This window comes from Physella acuta, unplaced genomic scaffold (genome assembly GCF_028476545.2).
Source record: "Physella acuta isolate Inbredline_101_S28 unplaced genomic scaffold, ASM2847654v3 ptg000917l, whole genome shotgun sequence".
In the NCBI taxonomy this organism is placed as follows: domain Eukaryota; kingdom Metazoa; phylum Mollusca; class Gastropoda; family Physidae; genus Physella; species Physella acuta.
In genome coordinates this window covers 87,865-102,500 of record NW_026732434.1, presented here as the reverse complement: position 1 = coordinate 102,500, position 14,636 = coordinate 87,865, and the positions used below count along the sequence as shown (strand labels likewise).

The 14,636-nt window shown below is 38.7% G+C and overlaps 1 protein-coding gene and 1 long non-coding RNA gene across 2 annotated transcripts in view; both read right to left on the bottom strand.

Moving 5' to 3' along the window:
* The window catches only part of LOC131953342 (uncharacterized), a 5,307-nt gene extending 3,596 nt beyond the window's left edge, over positions 1-1,711 (bottom strand). Inside the window, exon 1 of the long non-coding RNA XR_009388631.1 lies at positions 1,632-1,711. This is a non-coding gene — a long non-coding RNA (uncharacterized LOC131953342). The remainder of the gene's footprint in view (positions 1-1,631) is intronic.
* Positions 1,712-1,733: 22 nt separating this feature from the next.
* On the bottom strand, positions 1,734-11,467 carry LOC131953357 (uncharacterized). Its single transcript, XM_059316513.1, has 9 exons — positions 11,288-11,467; positions 10,524-10,584; positions 9,824-9,993; positions 8,746-8,860; positions 6,547-7,731; positions 4,936-5,090; positions 4,199-4,251; positions 2,863-2,980; positions 1,734-1,754 (listed from the first exon to the last, which is right to left on the bottom strand). Exons 1-9 carry the CDS (start codon positions 11,465-11,467, stop codon positions 1,734-1,736), a joined length of 2,058 nt encoding a protein of 685 aa, XP_059172496.1.
* Positions 11,468-14,636: the final 3,169 nt, after the last annotated feature.

Sequence of the window (14,636 nt, the reverse complement as noted above, 5' to 3'; positions counted from 1 at the left end):
GACAAATAGATTTGTTGAGGGGGTATGGGTGGATAGATTTTAGAATAGCCAGACAATTAGATTTATTGAGGGGGTATGGGTGGATAGATTTTTAGAATAGCCAGACAAATAGATTTGTTGAGGGTTGTGGGTGGGTAGATTTTAGAATAGCCAGACAAATAGATTTGTTGAGGGGGTATGGGTGGATAGATTTTAGAATAGCCAGACGAATAGATTTGTTGAGGGGGTGTGGGTGGATAGATTTTAGAATAGCCAGACAAATAGATTTGTTGAGGGGGTATGGGTGGATAGATTTTAGAATAGCCAGACAAATAGATTTGTTGAGGGGGTGTGGGTGGATAGATTTTAGAATAGCCAGACAAATAGATTTGTTGAGGGGGTGTGGGTGGATAGATTTTAGAATAGCCAGACGAATAGATTTGTTGAGGGGGTGTGGGTGGATAGATTTTAGAATAGCCAGACAAATAGATTTGTTGAGGGGGTATGGGTGGATAGATTTTAGAATAGCCAGACAAATAGATTTGTTGAGGGGGTGTGGGTGGATAGATTTTAGAATAGCCAGACAAATAGATTTGTTGAGGAGGTGTAGGTGGATAGATTTTAGAATAGCCAGACGAATAGATTTGTTGAGGGGGTGTGGGTGGATAGATTTTAGAATAGCCAGACAAATAGATTTGTGGAGGGGGTGTGGGTGGGTAGATTTTAGAATAGCCAGACAAATAGATTTGTTGAGGGGGTGTGGGTGGATAGATTTTAGAATAGCCAGACAAATAGATTTGTTGAGGGGGTGTGGGTGGATAGATTTTAGAATAGCCAAAACAAACCCCCCCCCCCATTTTTGTGGGGGGGGGGGAGGGGGTGGTACGTGGCTGAGATAAGATATGATTATATTTTAAAGACAGCAAGAAGTACAAATAAACTTTAGAAGAAAAAAACTTTGTTTTGCCTTATTAAATATGAGCACACATTATTCTACATACAGATAAAATAATGCCTTCTATATATCATTCGTCTCAAACAATAAAACGCTACGAACTACAAACTTTTAAAAATAGTTCTGTTTATGTGTTTGGAATAAAAAGAAGTTTTGATAGAGCATATTTTATAAATGAGCCGTATTTATCATGTTTATTCTTGTTGTTAACTTTTGTACAAAACGTTAGAAAAGATTTTTTGAAATTTTTTTTTTCACGTACTTAAAAAACTGCAACAACGTTTCTTTATGATCGGATTATTGTTTATATCATATGGTCATCAACTGCTCAAACAATGCTCATTAGCCAGGTCTGATAACTCAGCGTAATGAATCGAGCATGTCACCCACCTATGTTATTGCCTGTTAGACCCATGGGTATCTGCATTTTTGTGTTTCCCCACCCCCAACAAGTTTGATCACGTGGGGCAGTTCGTGTAGAGTACGACAACAGTCTCGACCCCAAGGTTCCGAACTTGGGAATGATTTCAGTGGCGTAACTAGTGGAGGACGGGTGGGGCGCCGACCCCTAAGGGGGCGCCAAAAAGAGTAGAAGAAAAATGTAAAAGCCGGAATGGGTCACTACGCCTTTAACAATCGCGAGTTCTACCGCTAGACCACGCCTATACGTGGATTACAAACTGGTTAAGATGTTTACCTCATCTGCCATCGATGTGGGTTTTCTCTTGCCAGGTCCCTTGTAACCAGGCCCCAGGATCGGGGTCGCGTAGGATCCAGGCTAAAAATAGATACAGAATGTTCAGAAGTTTTCATGGCTTGTCTATTCGTGGGAGTGGAATGGTTTAAAGTGTATGTGATGTAGGATATTATGATGTAATTTTACAGGGTTAAAAGTATGACGACTATTTATGTATACATATGTTATCTTAAAGCGAGGGGGTGACATGGGAAGTTTGTAGCACCATTATAACACGGCTTAGCTTTTTGATATGAGGTGCGATAATAAGGGGGTGGGGGTTGGAGGTAGGGTTAATTGATAAAGTTATTGCGTGACGTCATTAACAGACGACCCCCTACCTCGATTCTCATTAATAAATTAAGTTTATTTAAGAGTTACAGTATTTTCTCCATTTCTTTACTCTTATATATATTGGACGTATTTATATGCTTGACGTCACCAGTTAATGAGGGAGACATAGTCTAATGTTTTTCATAATTGAAATCAAGCACAGAGGGGTGGGAGAAGTTGGGGTGGTGGTGAAGGGAGTGTTTCTTTTTTGTTCTTCATGGGTATGATGGGATTTCCCCCAAACACAATAAATTATTACGTGTCAGCATGTTATGCGCCATATAGGCTTTGACTCCGATTTCAGTCTGCTTTTGTTTTTTGAATTTGCTTCGATAGACTTTCTCTAGCAAGATTAAACTACAAGGCAGCAGTTGTTTGATTTTGGAGTTGTCTCTCCTAGATGGGTTGACGTCTCCAGTCTGGTGGGTTCGAACTCGGGACATTTTAGTTAAGTAGCCATGAGCTTTACCGACCCGACCACAGCGACCCCCTTAGGGGAATTTTAACTGTTCTGAAGGTGTAAAAGTTAGGGGTGGTGGAGGCGAGGGGTGTTTTGACTGTTTTGAAGACGCATAAGATGAAGAAAAAGTTCAGGAAGGGATTGCGAAAAACAATTGTTATAAAATACATGTTATTTGTCATTAAACTTTTGTTAGTAAAAGCTGTAGTGAAAATTTGGAATAGTTCGGGGAGAAGAGGAGTGGGAGCGGAGTGGAGGGGTTAGGGGTGGTTGACTTTTTTTTGGTTATAGAACGGAGTTAGTTAATGGTGAATATTTGACCAATGTCGTTTATGGATGACCTCCCCCCCCACCCCTCACCCAACGGAAATGTAAAATATAAAAACAAAATTCTCTCACCTCGTCCGAGTCGACGCCATCGTAGTGGTTGTAGATGTTCCTCTTGCGTTGTATCATCTGCTCGTGTTGTCTCAGGAGCTTCTCCTGGTGCTCACGGCGTTCTCTCTCGCTGCGCTTCCTGGGGGTGGGGGTGGAGGTAGAAGGGAAGGGGGGGGGGGTCATAACAAGGGTAATGTTTACTGGCGCTTGGATGTAAGAGGGATGGGGGAGTTGGTAGGCCCAAATGGGTAATTTCACTTTTTTGTTGTAGTTGATAGGTTACCACTCTACAACACCCTTTCGTTTTGTGGTGTGTGTGTGTTTGTGTGTTTGTGTGTGTGTGTGTTTGTGACATGTGTTTGTGTGTGTTTTTTTGTGTCTATGTGTATGGATTTGTGTGTGTGGGTTTGTGAGAGTTGTGTTTCGTAGAGCGCGAAAATGAAAGTCTCGAGTCCGAATCTGGGTTCAAATCAGAGTCCACACAACCCTGATAGGTAGGCCTACCTAGTTCTATATGTTCGGGTAAGTAAAGGCGGCTGGGCAAAGTGTTGACCACACTATCCTTTCATATGCCGAGGTCAAGAATCATAAGGACTCTACTTCATGCCCAATGTATCGTTAGGTCTAAAGAGGATTCTTTATTTTTTTTTTAACTTGGATGCAAACAACAAGTAGTACTCAGCACTCAGTACAAAAGGGTGCTTAAAATAGATAGTACCTAGTATAGCAGGATACACAAAAGCAGGTTTACTCAGTACAGTGGTATTAAAATAAATAAAACAATGCAACAGGGTGTACGAAAAAGATAGATGATTTTTCTTCAAAGCGTTAGCACAATATAAACATGGAGTCAATAATAATTGAAATACAATCGCACAACACAGGTAAAAGTACGTTGCCTAAAAAAATGTGATAACACATAGGGAAATAAAATATAAATAAAACAAAACAAAACTAAAAAACAAACCAACCAGAATGTAATTATTTTACAAAATATGTTAAACAATATAGATGCATTTAAATCTTTTTGTAATCGTGCTTTCGGTTCATAAACAACCCTTTTAGATCTTTTTGTAATGGTGCTAGATATACATGAACAACCCTTTTAAATCTTATTGTACTGGTGCTAACTATACATGAACAACCCTTTTAAATCTTTTTATTATGGTGCTAAAGGTTCATGAACAACCCTTTAAATTTTTTTTGTGATGGTGCTAAATATACATGAACAACCCTTTTAAATCTTTTTGTAATGGTGCTAAATATACTTGAACAAGCCTTTTAAATCTTATTGTACTGGTGTTGAATAGTCATGAACAACCTTTTTTTATATCTTACACAACCAAACTTTACTTACTTGGGTAACTCGAAAATCGCAAATTTTCCCCAAGATCTCTTGTCTTTCATTGCCTTGAACATGAAACATTCTCCATTAAAAGCTTAGTGTAAAAAGGTTATCTTCTAGTAATTTTACATGAAACAAGAACTTATTAAACAGTAATGTTCTTGACATTTAGGTATATGTAAAAAGTTCCCTTCTCAAACGTTGCAGTCCATGAGGCAAGTGAAGAAGAGTTCACATATAACTGTGACCTCGATCTATGAAGGGATACAGTGGTCGGTACTATGCATTTTTCCCCCTAACGTGAGTTAGGTACCTATGAGAGCTGGGTGGACTCAGGGAACTAGCACTAAACACATAATACAATAGAAACATCTTAAGGATTATCAAATATTTTGTACTGCTGTTAAATCTTGGGATTACTGTCATAATCAGATTTCAAGTCATGATGGTCTAGCACTTAATGACCTGACCTACTGGTATGAGATGACCCCATTCGCGAGACGATGACCTCTTCTAATGACACTAGACCTACAAAAGAGCTATGACCTCTTTTGATAACTCTGGACCTATAAAAGACCTATGACCTCTCTTTACAGGAGACCTACAAAGACCGTGAGACATTCTCTACTGATATAACTAGACCAACAAAAGACTTTTTATCTCCCCTGATAACAAGATCCCAACAAAAGACCTATGACCTCCTCTAATAACAAGACCCCCAACAAAAGACCTATCTCGAGTTGACCTACCAGAATGAGCAGGACGGCGACGACAGAGATGACGCCGATGACAGCGACGAAGAAGATGACGAAGGACTTGACGCGGTGGTCGGCGGCCGTCGCCTCGGCCTGGGCCCGCCGCATCTCGCTCCACCGGTCCACCACCACAGCCGTGTTGTTGGGGGCTGGGGACAGCAAGTATAAGTGTCTTAACTCTAGTAACAAAGTTACACCCTAGTGTTGTGGGGGCTGGGGACAGCAAGTATAAGTGTCTTAACTCTAGTAACAAAGTTACACCCTAGTGTTGTTGGGGGCTGGGGACAGCAAGTATAAGTGTCTTAACTCTAGTAACAAAGTTACACCCTAGTGTTGTTGGGGGCTGGGGACAGCAAGTATAAGTGTCTTAACTCTAGTAACAAAGTTACACCCTAGTGTTGTTGGGGGCTGGGGACAGCAAGTATAAGTGTCTTAACTCTAGTAACAAAGTTACACCCTAGTGTTGTTGGGGGCTGGGGACAGCAACATTTGTTGTATACGTGTCTTAAGTCTTGTGACAAAGTTACACCCTAATGTTGTGGGGGCTGGGGACAGCAAGGCAACATGTTTTGTTGTATAAGTGCCTGGGATAAATCTTGTAACAATGTTACACCCTAGTGTTGTTGGGGGCTGGGGACAGCAACATTTGTTGTATAAGTGTCTTAAGTCTTGTAACAAAGGACCCTAGTGTTGTGGGGGCTGGGGACAGCAACATTTGTTGTATAAGTGTCTTAAGTCTTGTAACAAAGGACCCTAGTGTTGTGGGGGCTGGGGACAGCAAGGCAACATTTTTGTTGTATACGTGTCTTAAGTCTTGTAACAAAGTTACACCCTAGTGTTGTTGGGAGTTGGGAATAGCAAGGCAACATGTTCTGTTGTATAAGTGCCTGCGATAAGTACAGCAAGTCAACAAGTTTTGTTGTACAAGCGACTGGGATAAGTCTAAAAACAAAGTTACACTTTAGTGTTGTTGGGAGTTTGGAATAGCAAGGCAACATGTTTTGTTGTAACGGCGTTGGGGATAAGTCTAAAAACAAAGTTAGACTCTAGTGTTGTTGGGGCTGGGGATAGCAAGTAAAAATGTTTTGTTTCATCAGCGTTTTCAGGCTTTAACTCAAAGAAATTGTTCGTGCTCATAGTTTGAAACATCCGTATCACAAATACATTGAACAAACATCGAACGTTTTATTTCTTGTGTTGATTACTTGTCATATTCAGGCTATTCATTTTTGTTAACTATATGTAACTACAGGCTGTATATTTCTAGATAAGGCAATAATTTTAGTTTGAAAAAACCTTGATTATGTTGCCTATCATATTCTTATATTCTTATACATCAACGATTATGCAGTTGGTATATATATATATATATATATATATATATATATATATATATATATATATATATATATATATATATATAAATGTATTAGAAACCCCGTTTTCTTAAAACAAATAATAGTCAATAGCTTTCAATGCACTTTATAATTTCAAACTATTCACAGAATGCAAGACTGTATTGACTGTATCCCCCCCCCCCAACCTGCAACAAATCCTGTGTGAGATTAAAGATCTCGACTAGCCACAAACCCACAGTTCGCTCACCTTTCATCGGACCTTTGTTGACCTGGATCTGCTTGAGCAAGGCCTGCTCCGACACCTGATCTATCGGGTCCGTCAGCACCGGACTCTCATTCTCCACGTCGTCGTCATCGTCGTCTTCATCGTCCAGGTTCAGCAGGCCGTTGCTGACGGCGTGAGCGCGGGCCTCTTCGGCGTTTTTAAACAGCATGGCGGCTGCTGGGTTCCGATGGTCCCCTACGGAGGGCGTCGTGGTCGGCGGGGGCGTGGTGCGGATGGGTGGGATCGTCCCCGGGGTGACCAGCGTGGCTTCCAGTCTTTTGTCCTCTGCGATGCCGTTGGTGTCGAACATGCTGAGGTATTCTCCGTTGATGAAAACTTTCTGCGGGATGAAGATAGGTAAACTCGCCACGCGTTTGTACCTTGTGAGTTTCCTCCCTTGAATAAAATCTTCATAAGATGTAGGTAAATAGAAGTTCCGTTCGTGGATTGTTGCGTTACTTAACAACTTATCTAACATTTCTTCAGAAGGTGTTAATGGAATATGTCTCCTGCTTCGCCATCTACGTCTTTTATTTCCAAGTTGTCCCTTCATTCGTTCTGTTAATTCTCCGCGGTCAGATGAGTTACTAAATAAAATCTCAAATATTTCTTCAGCTAGGGTTAACTGCTTCCTTTGCCTACTTCGCCATCTACGTTTATTGTTTTCAGTGTAAACTTTCTTATTTAATTTAGATAAATCAGTCATTTTTTCTCGATAATTAGACCAACCATTTATAGATTCTTGAGCTGGTGATAATGATCTTGGTCGTCTGCTTTGCCATTTACGCTTTTTCTTCCCAACTTGTCTTTTACTTCTTGGCTCATACAATTCAATACTTTGTTCTCGGTTGTTAGAAAAACTTCTAAAGCCATCATCTGCTAATGATCTTGGTCTTCTGCTACGCCACTTACGTCTGCTGCTATCCACGTGTCGTTTCCTTCTCCCCTTCATATCCTTTTTAATATCTTTCATCTCCTCCTTCAGAACGATCTGCAACTCTTCCTCTGAAGGGTTGTCCCCCACTTTCCCTTCGTTGTTGATCGGGCCAACGTTGGTGGGGATTTGCTCGATGGCCTTGGCCACGTCCTTGACGACGGACGACTCGAAGAACTGGGCCACGGCGTCGTTTTCTCCTGTGGTCAGACGTTTCGGCTCGACTGGTTGTACTGTGGCGTTGTGTGGGATAGGAACAACTTTTACAATAGTTTTAGGGGATAACTTAGATAGGCTTGCACAGAAACAAATACAGCGATGGCTTATGATATATACATATGATATATACACACCACACACACACACACACACACACACACACGAATGAACGAATGAATGAATAAATGAATGAATAAATGAATGAATGAATGGATGAATGAATGAATGGATGAATGAATGAATGAATGAATGAATGAATGAATGAATGAATGAATGAATGAATGAATGAATGAATGAATGAATGAATGAATGAATGAATGAATGAATGAATGAATGAATGAATGAATGAATGAATGAATGAATGAATGAATGAATGAATGAATGAATGAATGAATGAATTAATTAATTAATTAATTAATTAAGTGATTAATTAATTTATTAATAGATACATAATTAGATAAATTATATATATATATATATATATACATATAAATACATATAAATACATATATATATATATATATATATATATATATATATATATATATATATATATATATATATATAAATAAATAAATAAATAAATAAATACATAAATAAATAAATATATATATATAAATAAATAAATGAATAAATAAATAAATAAATCTAATATATATATATATATATATATATATATATATATATATATATATATATATATATATATATATATATATATATATATATATATATATATATATATATATATATGTCTTGCACTTTCTCTAACTGTGGTAAGTGCTTTGTTTGACAATCAAGTGCTGGCTAGAAAATTAATCTAAGAGTTCGTTCTACTTACACCGTGCATATTGGTAACCATCAAATACCTCTTTAAGAATATCAAAAATAAATAAAAGCAACATCACTAATAGTTTCCGAACGATCTTGTCTATTTTTTTATTTACATGTAATGAAGTAAAACAAAAATGGCGGAATTATTTTTTTACCTGTTAGCCTCACATTGTGTAAGAAAGATAACGATTTACCTGTGGTCACAAAGGTAGGTAAAGTTGGAGGAAACGGTTCCACCTTGTGGAGATATATCGGCTCCCCCTTACTCACTGCTATCTTCTCCAGTTCCGATTCCTCCGCTTTCAGATCCTTTAAGAACAAAAAAGTTGGGAATTTCTAGCAATAAACCTACATACCTTTTTTGTAACCTTTAGATAAAAAGTATGTAACAGACAATCGACAGAGCCTGAAAGATTTTGACAAAAATACCTGTACTTTTAGATACCAGAACTATTTTTATTCCAGAGTTATGTTGTCAGTGTGACTTTGTTGTACTGAACGTGAACTCCGCATATATTTTATATTCTATACCTTGAAATAGAAAATACTTTTTGTTTCCTGAACTTTGTGCTGTACTAGGTCGCTAACTTTTATTTGCAAGAGAGCTTCTTCTTTTTCTTTGTTCTTAATTGTAATGTTGGATGGAGATTTCCTTTAACACCACTAAGTATTACGTGTCAACATGTTATGCGACATTTGGCTCTTTGACTACAACTTCAGCCTGCATTTCTTTCTGTATTTGCTTCCATAGTCTTTGTCCAACCAAGAACTATCAGCAAGGCAGCAGTTGTTTGACTCTTGAACTTTCTCATCTACGGATTGCTTTCTCTAGCTATAGGACCTAATTTGTCTGGGATCCGAACTCTGGGCTTTTGTAGTTATCTAACAACTCCATCGCCCGACCACGCCCCCTCCCCCCCCCCAAGAGAACAACATTTTCAAAAGTTCAACTCTATCTCAACGTTACATGTGAATAGCCCGGATTGTATTTTTTTACACAATACACTATGATAGTAATGTTCAAACCAAAAACTACACAATGGGGGAAAAACCCTCGAACTGTATATGCGCGTTGAAGATTTACAATTAATTGCATTAACTATTTCAATCGGAAATTTCCCAACCAAACACATGGTAACCTTATACATCTTTATGTCAGAAAACAGCCGGGACATCTATTTTGCTTCTTAAATAGATTTAACTACACAATTCTCTAAAAAAACATACGTTTTTATATTTAAAAAAAAACCCTTGGAGTTCTCTAGCTGGTACCTGCATCACAGCGTTGTAGAATTGTATTCTCAGCTCCGAATCGAACAGATCTTCGATCTTGTCGCACAGGTTCATGATCTGATGCTTCACAGCCCACCTTAGTTGGGGGCTTTTGCGAGAAACGATCAGCCCAGCAACGATAATGGGTTCGTCTAGAGGCAGAGCGACCCCTGAAAGATATATCTTTATGTCGGTGATGGTACATGGAAGCTTACATTGACAGATTCAGAAATATCTATTGGTTCAGATATATCAATTGGTTCAGATATATCGATTGGTTACATTGTAAATATGTACGTGTATGTATGCTAGGCAGATTCGACGAGAGAGGCTAGAGCTGTATTTAAAGACCAACAAACAACAGTCCATGAGGAAAAAGACAGCAGCATATATGGCTCCTTTTTTTTTTACATACAGCATTATGTAAAAATTAAAGACACCACAGTCGACATAAAGAAGAGAGACACCACCATATAAAGACACCACCATAAAGACACCACACACCACAGTCGACAAATGAAGAGAAACACCACCATAAAGACACCACCATGTAGAGATACCACCATATAAAGACACCACCATAAAGACACCAAACACCACACACCACATCAACAAGAGAAGAGAAACACCACCATGTAAAGACACCACCATGTAAAGACACCACCATGTAAAGACACCACCATGCAAAGACACCACACACCACAGTCGACGAGTTTGGCGATGCTGCAGGGGGATGAAGTGACCACCACGATGTCGACATTCTGCAGCAGTTTGACAAAGTGCACGACATCACAAGTACACAGGTGAAATATCGATTTCAGGTACCTGGAAGTTTATTTTATTAATACCTCTACGTATATATATATATATATATATATATATATATATATATATATATATATATATATATATATATATATATATATATATATATATATATATATTTGTATAAGCAAAGTAAGAAAAAAAGGAAAAATTCTTTTTGGACCAAGCGATCCGTTGAGCAGATGAAGTAGAGTTCATATGTTTATGGAAATCGGCATATGAAGGGATGGTGTAGTCAGAACAATGCTGAACCGCATTTCCTTTCCCCAACGTAGGTCATGTACCATCAGAGCTGAGTGCACTAATACACACAGACATACACACTAACACACACACACACACACACATATATATATATATATATATATATATATATATATATATATATATATATATATATATATAATATATAATATATATATATATAATATACATATAATATATAATATACATATAATATATTAGATTCTCAAATCTCTTATATATTAAATCGAATCAAATTCTCATAAGCAGCTTCCCCCCACCCCACCCCCAAGTCACTCCTTAGCTTCACGCTTCATCCAGAGATCTACCCAACGCTGAAGACAGGGACCCAGCAAGTAACCAACACCCAAAGCAAACAATCTGAACGTCTCACACGAAGACCACGACATAGTCCATCATGACGGTGGCCGCCAGGTACTTGTAGTCCAGGTTGTGGGCGCCGTCGCAGGTGACGATGTTGGTGGTGTAGGCGCAGCCGCCCGGAAGTTTGGAGGACCTGGGCGACACGGCAGGCAGGAGGAGTGCTAGGCAGAGGGCTGGAACCACGGAGACCATCGTTTCCGGTCATGTCTGCATGACGTCAGGATGTTCGGAATTTTTTCTACGAGAGGGGAGAGGTTGGGAATTAATTGTATTGAGATTTGAAAATGTCGGCGTTATAGGATTATCGCTATGATAGAGCAATCATGGCATTGGGAATTTTGACTGGTTAAGATGCAGAGCATGCTAGGTGTACCCAGGGACAATGAGTTCAAATCTCCCGAAGCGGTTTTTTTGTTTTTTACTAGAAGCAATAAAACCTGATCTCCAATCGCTGTTCTTTAAACGAGTTAAATCTTGATTTAATTGAAATTGTTTTGGATCAGAAAATATTTTCACATTTTAAAAGAAATTAAAAAAAAAAATCAAAACATATTTTTTTTTAGTAAAGTTCCCGTTTTGAACCTGACAGTCCATGAAGTAGAGTTCACCAGTTTCTTTGACCTCTGCATATAAAGAGATAGCGTGTTCAGCACTATGCCCAGCCGCCTTTACATTCCCTAAAGGGTGAGTTATGTAACCATCAGAGCTGGGTGGACTTATAGACATTGTACTGACTTGAACTCGTATTCGATTTTCGGATTAGCAGTTTCGCGCTCAAATGGTAGGACACGCCGTCCTATACATTTTTATTTTTACTTCATTTGTTTTTGTTTTAACCCTTTATTCCCCTGAAATCGTATATCATAATAAAATAAATTAGTAAATTAATTCCGGAACCTAATGCTCAAACAGCTAACAGAAAAGGGGTTAATGAACACCGCACAGAAACCAAAACCCCACAACACACAATATTTGCTCGCACTCGCTGACAACACAAAGGTCACACTAAACTGCAGGGCGCGCGTGAGGACGCCCCGGGGGCCGGGCAGTGCGGCCGGGGTACATGCTCTAGCAGAAATGAGCCCAAACAAACAACGGCCGTTGGCTTTGACGTCTGGCCCTTGTTTTAGAAGAAGGTCCATCAGCGTAATGGGGAGCGTCAATACACGGGGCCGGGCGTGGCTGAGGGTGTCGGTTGCCCGTGCACCCCCTGACCTGCATTCTCTTCTCACAACTCCCAGACAGAGGTTTCATTTTTCGTACCCCCCCCTGCTCCTCCCATACCCCACCCCTAGATTTTTTCAATTGTCTTGCTTGTCCGTGGGTGCGCATATCTGGACTGGAATGACGTGGACACACACACACATCTACATACACAAACACGCATACGCAATATATACAAACATGCAGACTCACACATATATACACATACACGCATAGAAGAACAGAAACAAGGGAAGTAAGAAAAAAAAAGTTATTTTTTAAGGCCGTGGTTCGAGAACCAATTGGGCCATCTCCCATTTCATGAATGGAGTATGACGCGCGCGACTGGACAGATAAAAATGGGTTAATAAATTGAGTTACAAATAATACGAAATACGAACTGGTTTAGTTAAAAAAATATATAAAAATAATTTCCGCAAAAAATGGCTTTGATTTTTAAAGAAATTTAAAAAAAAACAACTATCTAGGATAAAAGTGTGGGTGTTTTAAAAAATAATTTCTTACGCCCACTCCTAATAATAAATCATTAGGTGTTAGAGCTGTGGATAGTTTTGTACTCTCTCTTTGAGATCTGTTGAAAATATTATTTTACGAAAACTAGTGATGTCGAAATACTGGGATTTCCATAAATCTTCTCTTTAAAATGGTGATTAAAAAAAATTTTAATCTCTAAATTTAATAGTTTCGACTTTATCCGCTGAAATGAACTGAGCTTCGATACCCGTAATGGAAATACATTAAAAATATTAACGCGTTGGTCTTAAGATCGTATTTATAGTACAAAATAACCTTGACAAATTAAAAATAAGGGGCAGCAACTGAAAATAAATACCAATTCTTAAAAAATGTATTTTTAATATATATTTAAATATTCTTTTTTTTTAAAAACAGTTTTTTACATTACCTATATTTAGATTCTCTATATTTTCTTTGTAAGTTCCGATATCTAAAGCGTTGGTCTTATGGTCATATTTATATTACGATTTAAACTTGACAAACAAAATTCAGGGGAAGCAACTGCAGATAAACTACTATACTTAAAAAATGTGTTTTGATATATATTGGGATATTCAAGATATGTTTAGATTCTGTAAATTTATTTTGTAAGTTATTAAACCTACGTATTGAAACGAAATGCTTTTTGTTTTAAATTATTTCTTTTACCATGATCTGATTGTATAAAATCGTTTAGTTAGCCTTTCGAATCTGGCGGTCCATTGGGCAGCTGAAGTAGAGTTCATCTATAATGTGACATATTGCAAATGAATGCACAGTGTGGTCAGCTCTATGCCCGGCAGCCTGTACTCTCCCTCACCCGAGTCAGGTACCCGTCTGAGCTGAGTGGACTCAGGGACGTCCTACTGACTCAAACCCGGGTAAGCGGTCGCACAAGCGAGTATAAGCGAGCATTTTGCCATGCATGACTATCTAGGAACAAATTGTCCTCGAAAAAGAGCTTCTTTCAGCCATCACTTTGGGGAGGTTCCCGCACGAACCGTCTCCCTCCCCCTTGCATACTATCCCACCCGACGAAATACAAATAAATATATATTTTATAGAAATAATATACTTTGCCAATTTCCGACCCCCGGAAATTTCAAGTGCACACACGGGAGTAAAATATCTGCAAGAAACCACGGAGACAAATATGTCCCCAGACGAAATGTAGAAATTTTTTTTTCTTTTAAAACCATAGTACGGGCGTCCTTGTTATCCGTTTTGTTTTTTCGCTCAGTTTAAACACTCAGTCTCGGAGACTTTGTGTATCTAACTCAACTAACCCGAACACTAACCAGCAAAAACCAAGACTTTACACTGCAGTACTTTACGGATAAATTTAACATTTACATACCCTTAATTATATGAATCTTCCTAACGCTGATAAGCATTGTTAAATAAAAGAAAATAAATCTAACTCTAAGTTTGTACCAAGCGCTCTCACAAACCAAACTTGATCAGCCGAATGGAGTCACCCACTTCGGTCAGGTTACCAAGACGACGCTGCACATGGTACCGAGGGCACAGGGGTTGCCCGTGTGTTCTGTGGCCTGCTTGAGAGGGGCGCCCAGAGAAATCGGACTCGGTGGAACTCGATACGGGTTGAGACAGTCCAGACAACTAAAGGGTCACAAATTTA

Excerpts from the sequence above, each read along its gene's own strand:
- LOC131953357 (XM_059316513.1), bottom strand. The coding sequence starts at position 11,467 with ATGGTCTCCGTGGTTCCAGCCCTCTGCCTAGCACTCCTCCTGCCTGCC. Across the intron at positions 4,252-4,935 it reads TCGCCGTCCTGCTCATTCTG|GCAATGAAAGACAAGAGATC; the intron begins GTAGGTCAACTC and ends TTCATGTTCAAG. Across the intron at positions 2,981-4,198 it reads GCGATTTTCGAGTTACCCAA|GAAGCGCAGCGAGAGAGAAC; the intron begins GTAAGTAAAGTT and ends CCCCACCCCCAG.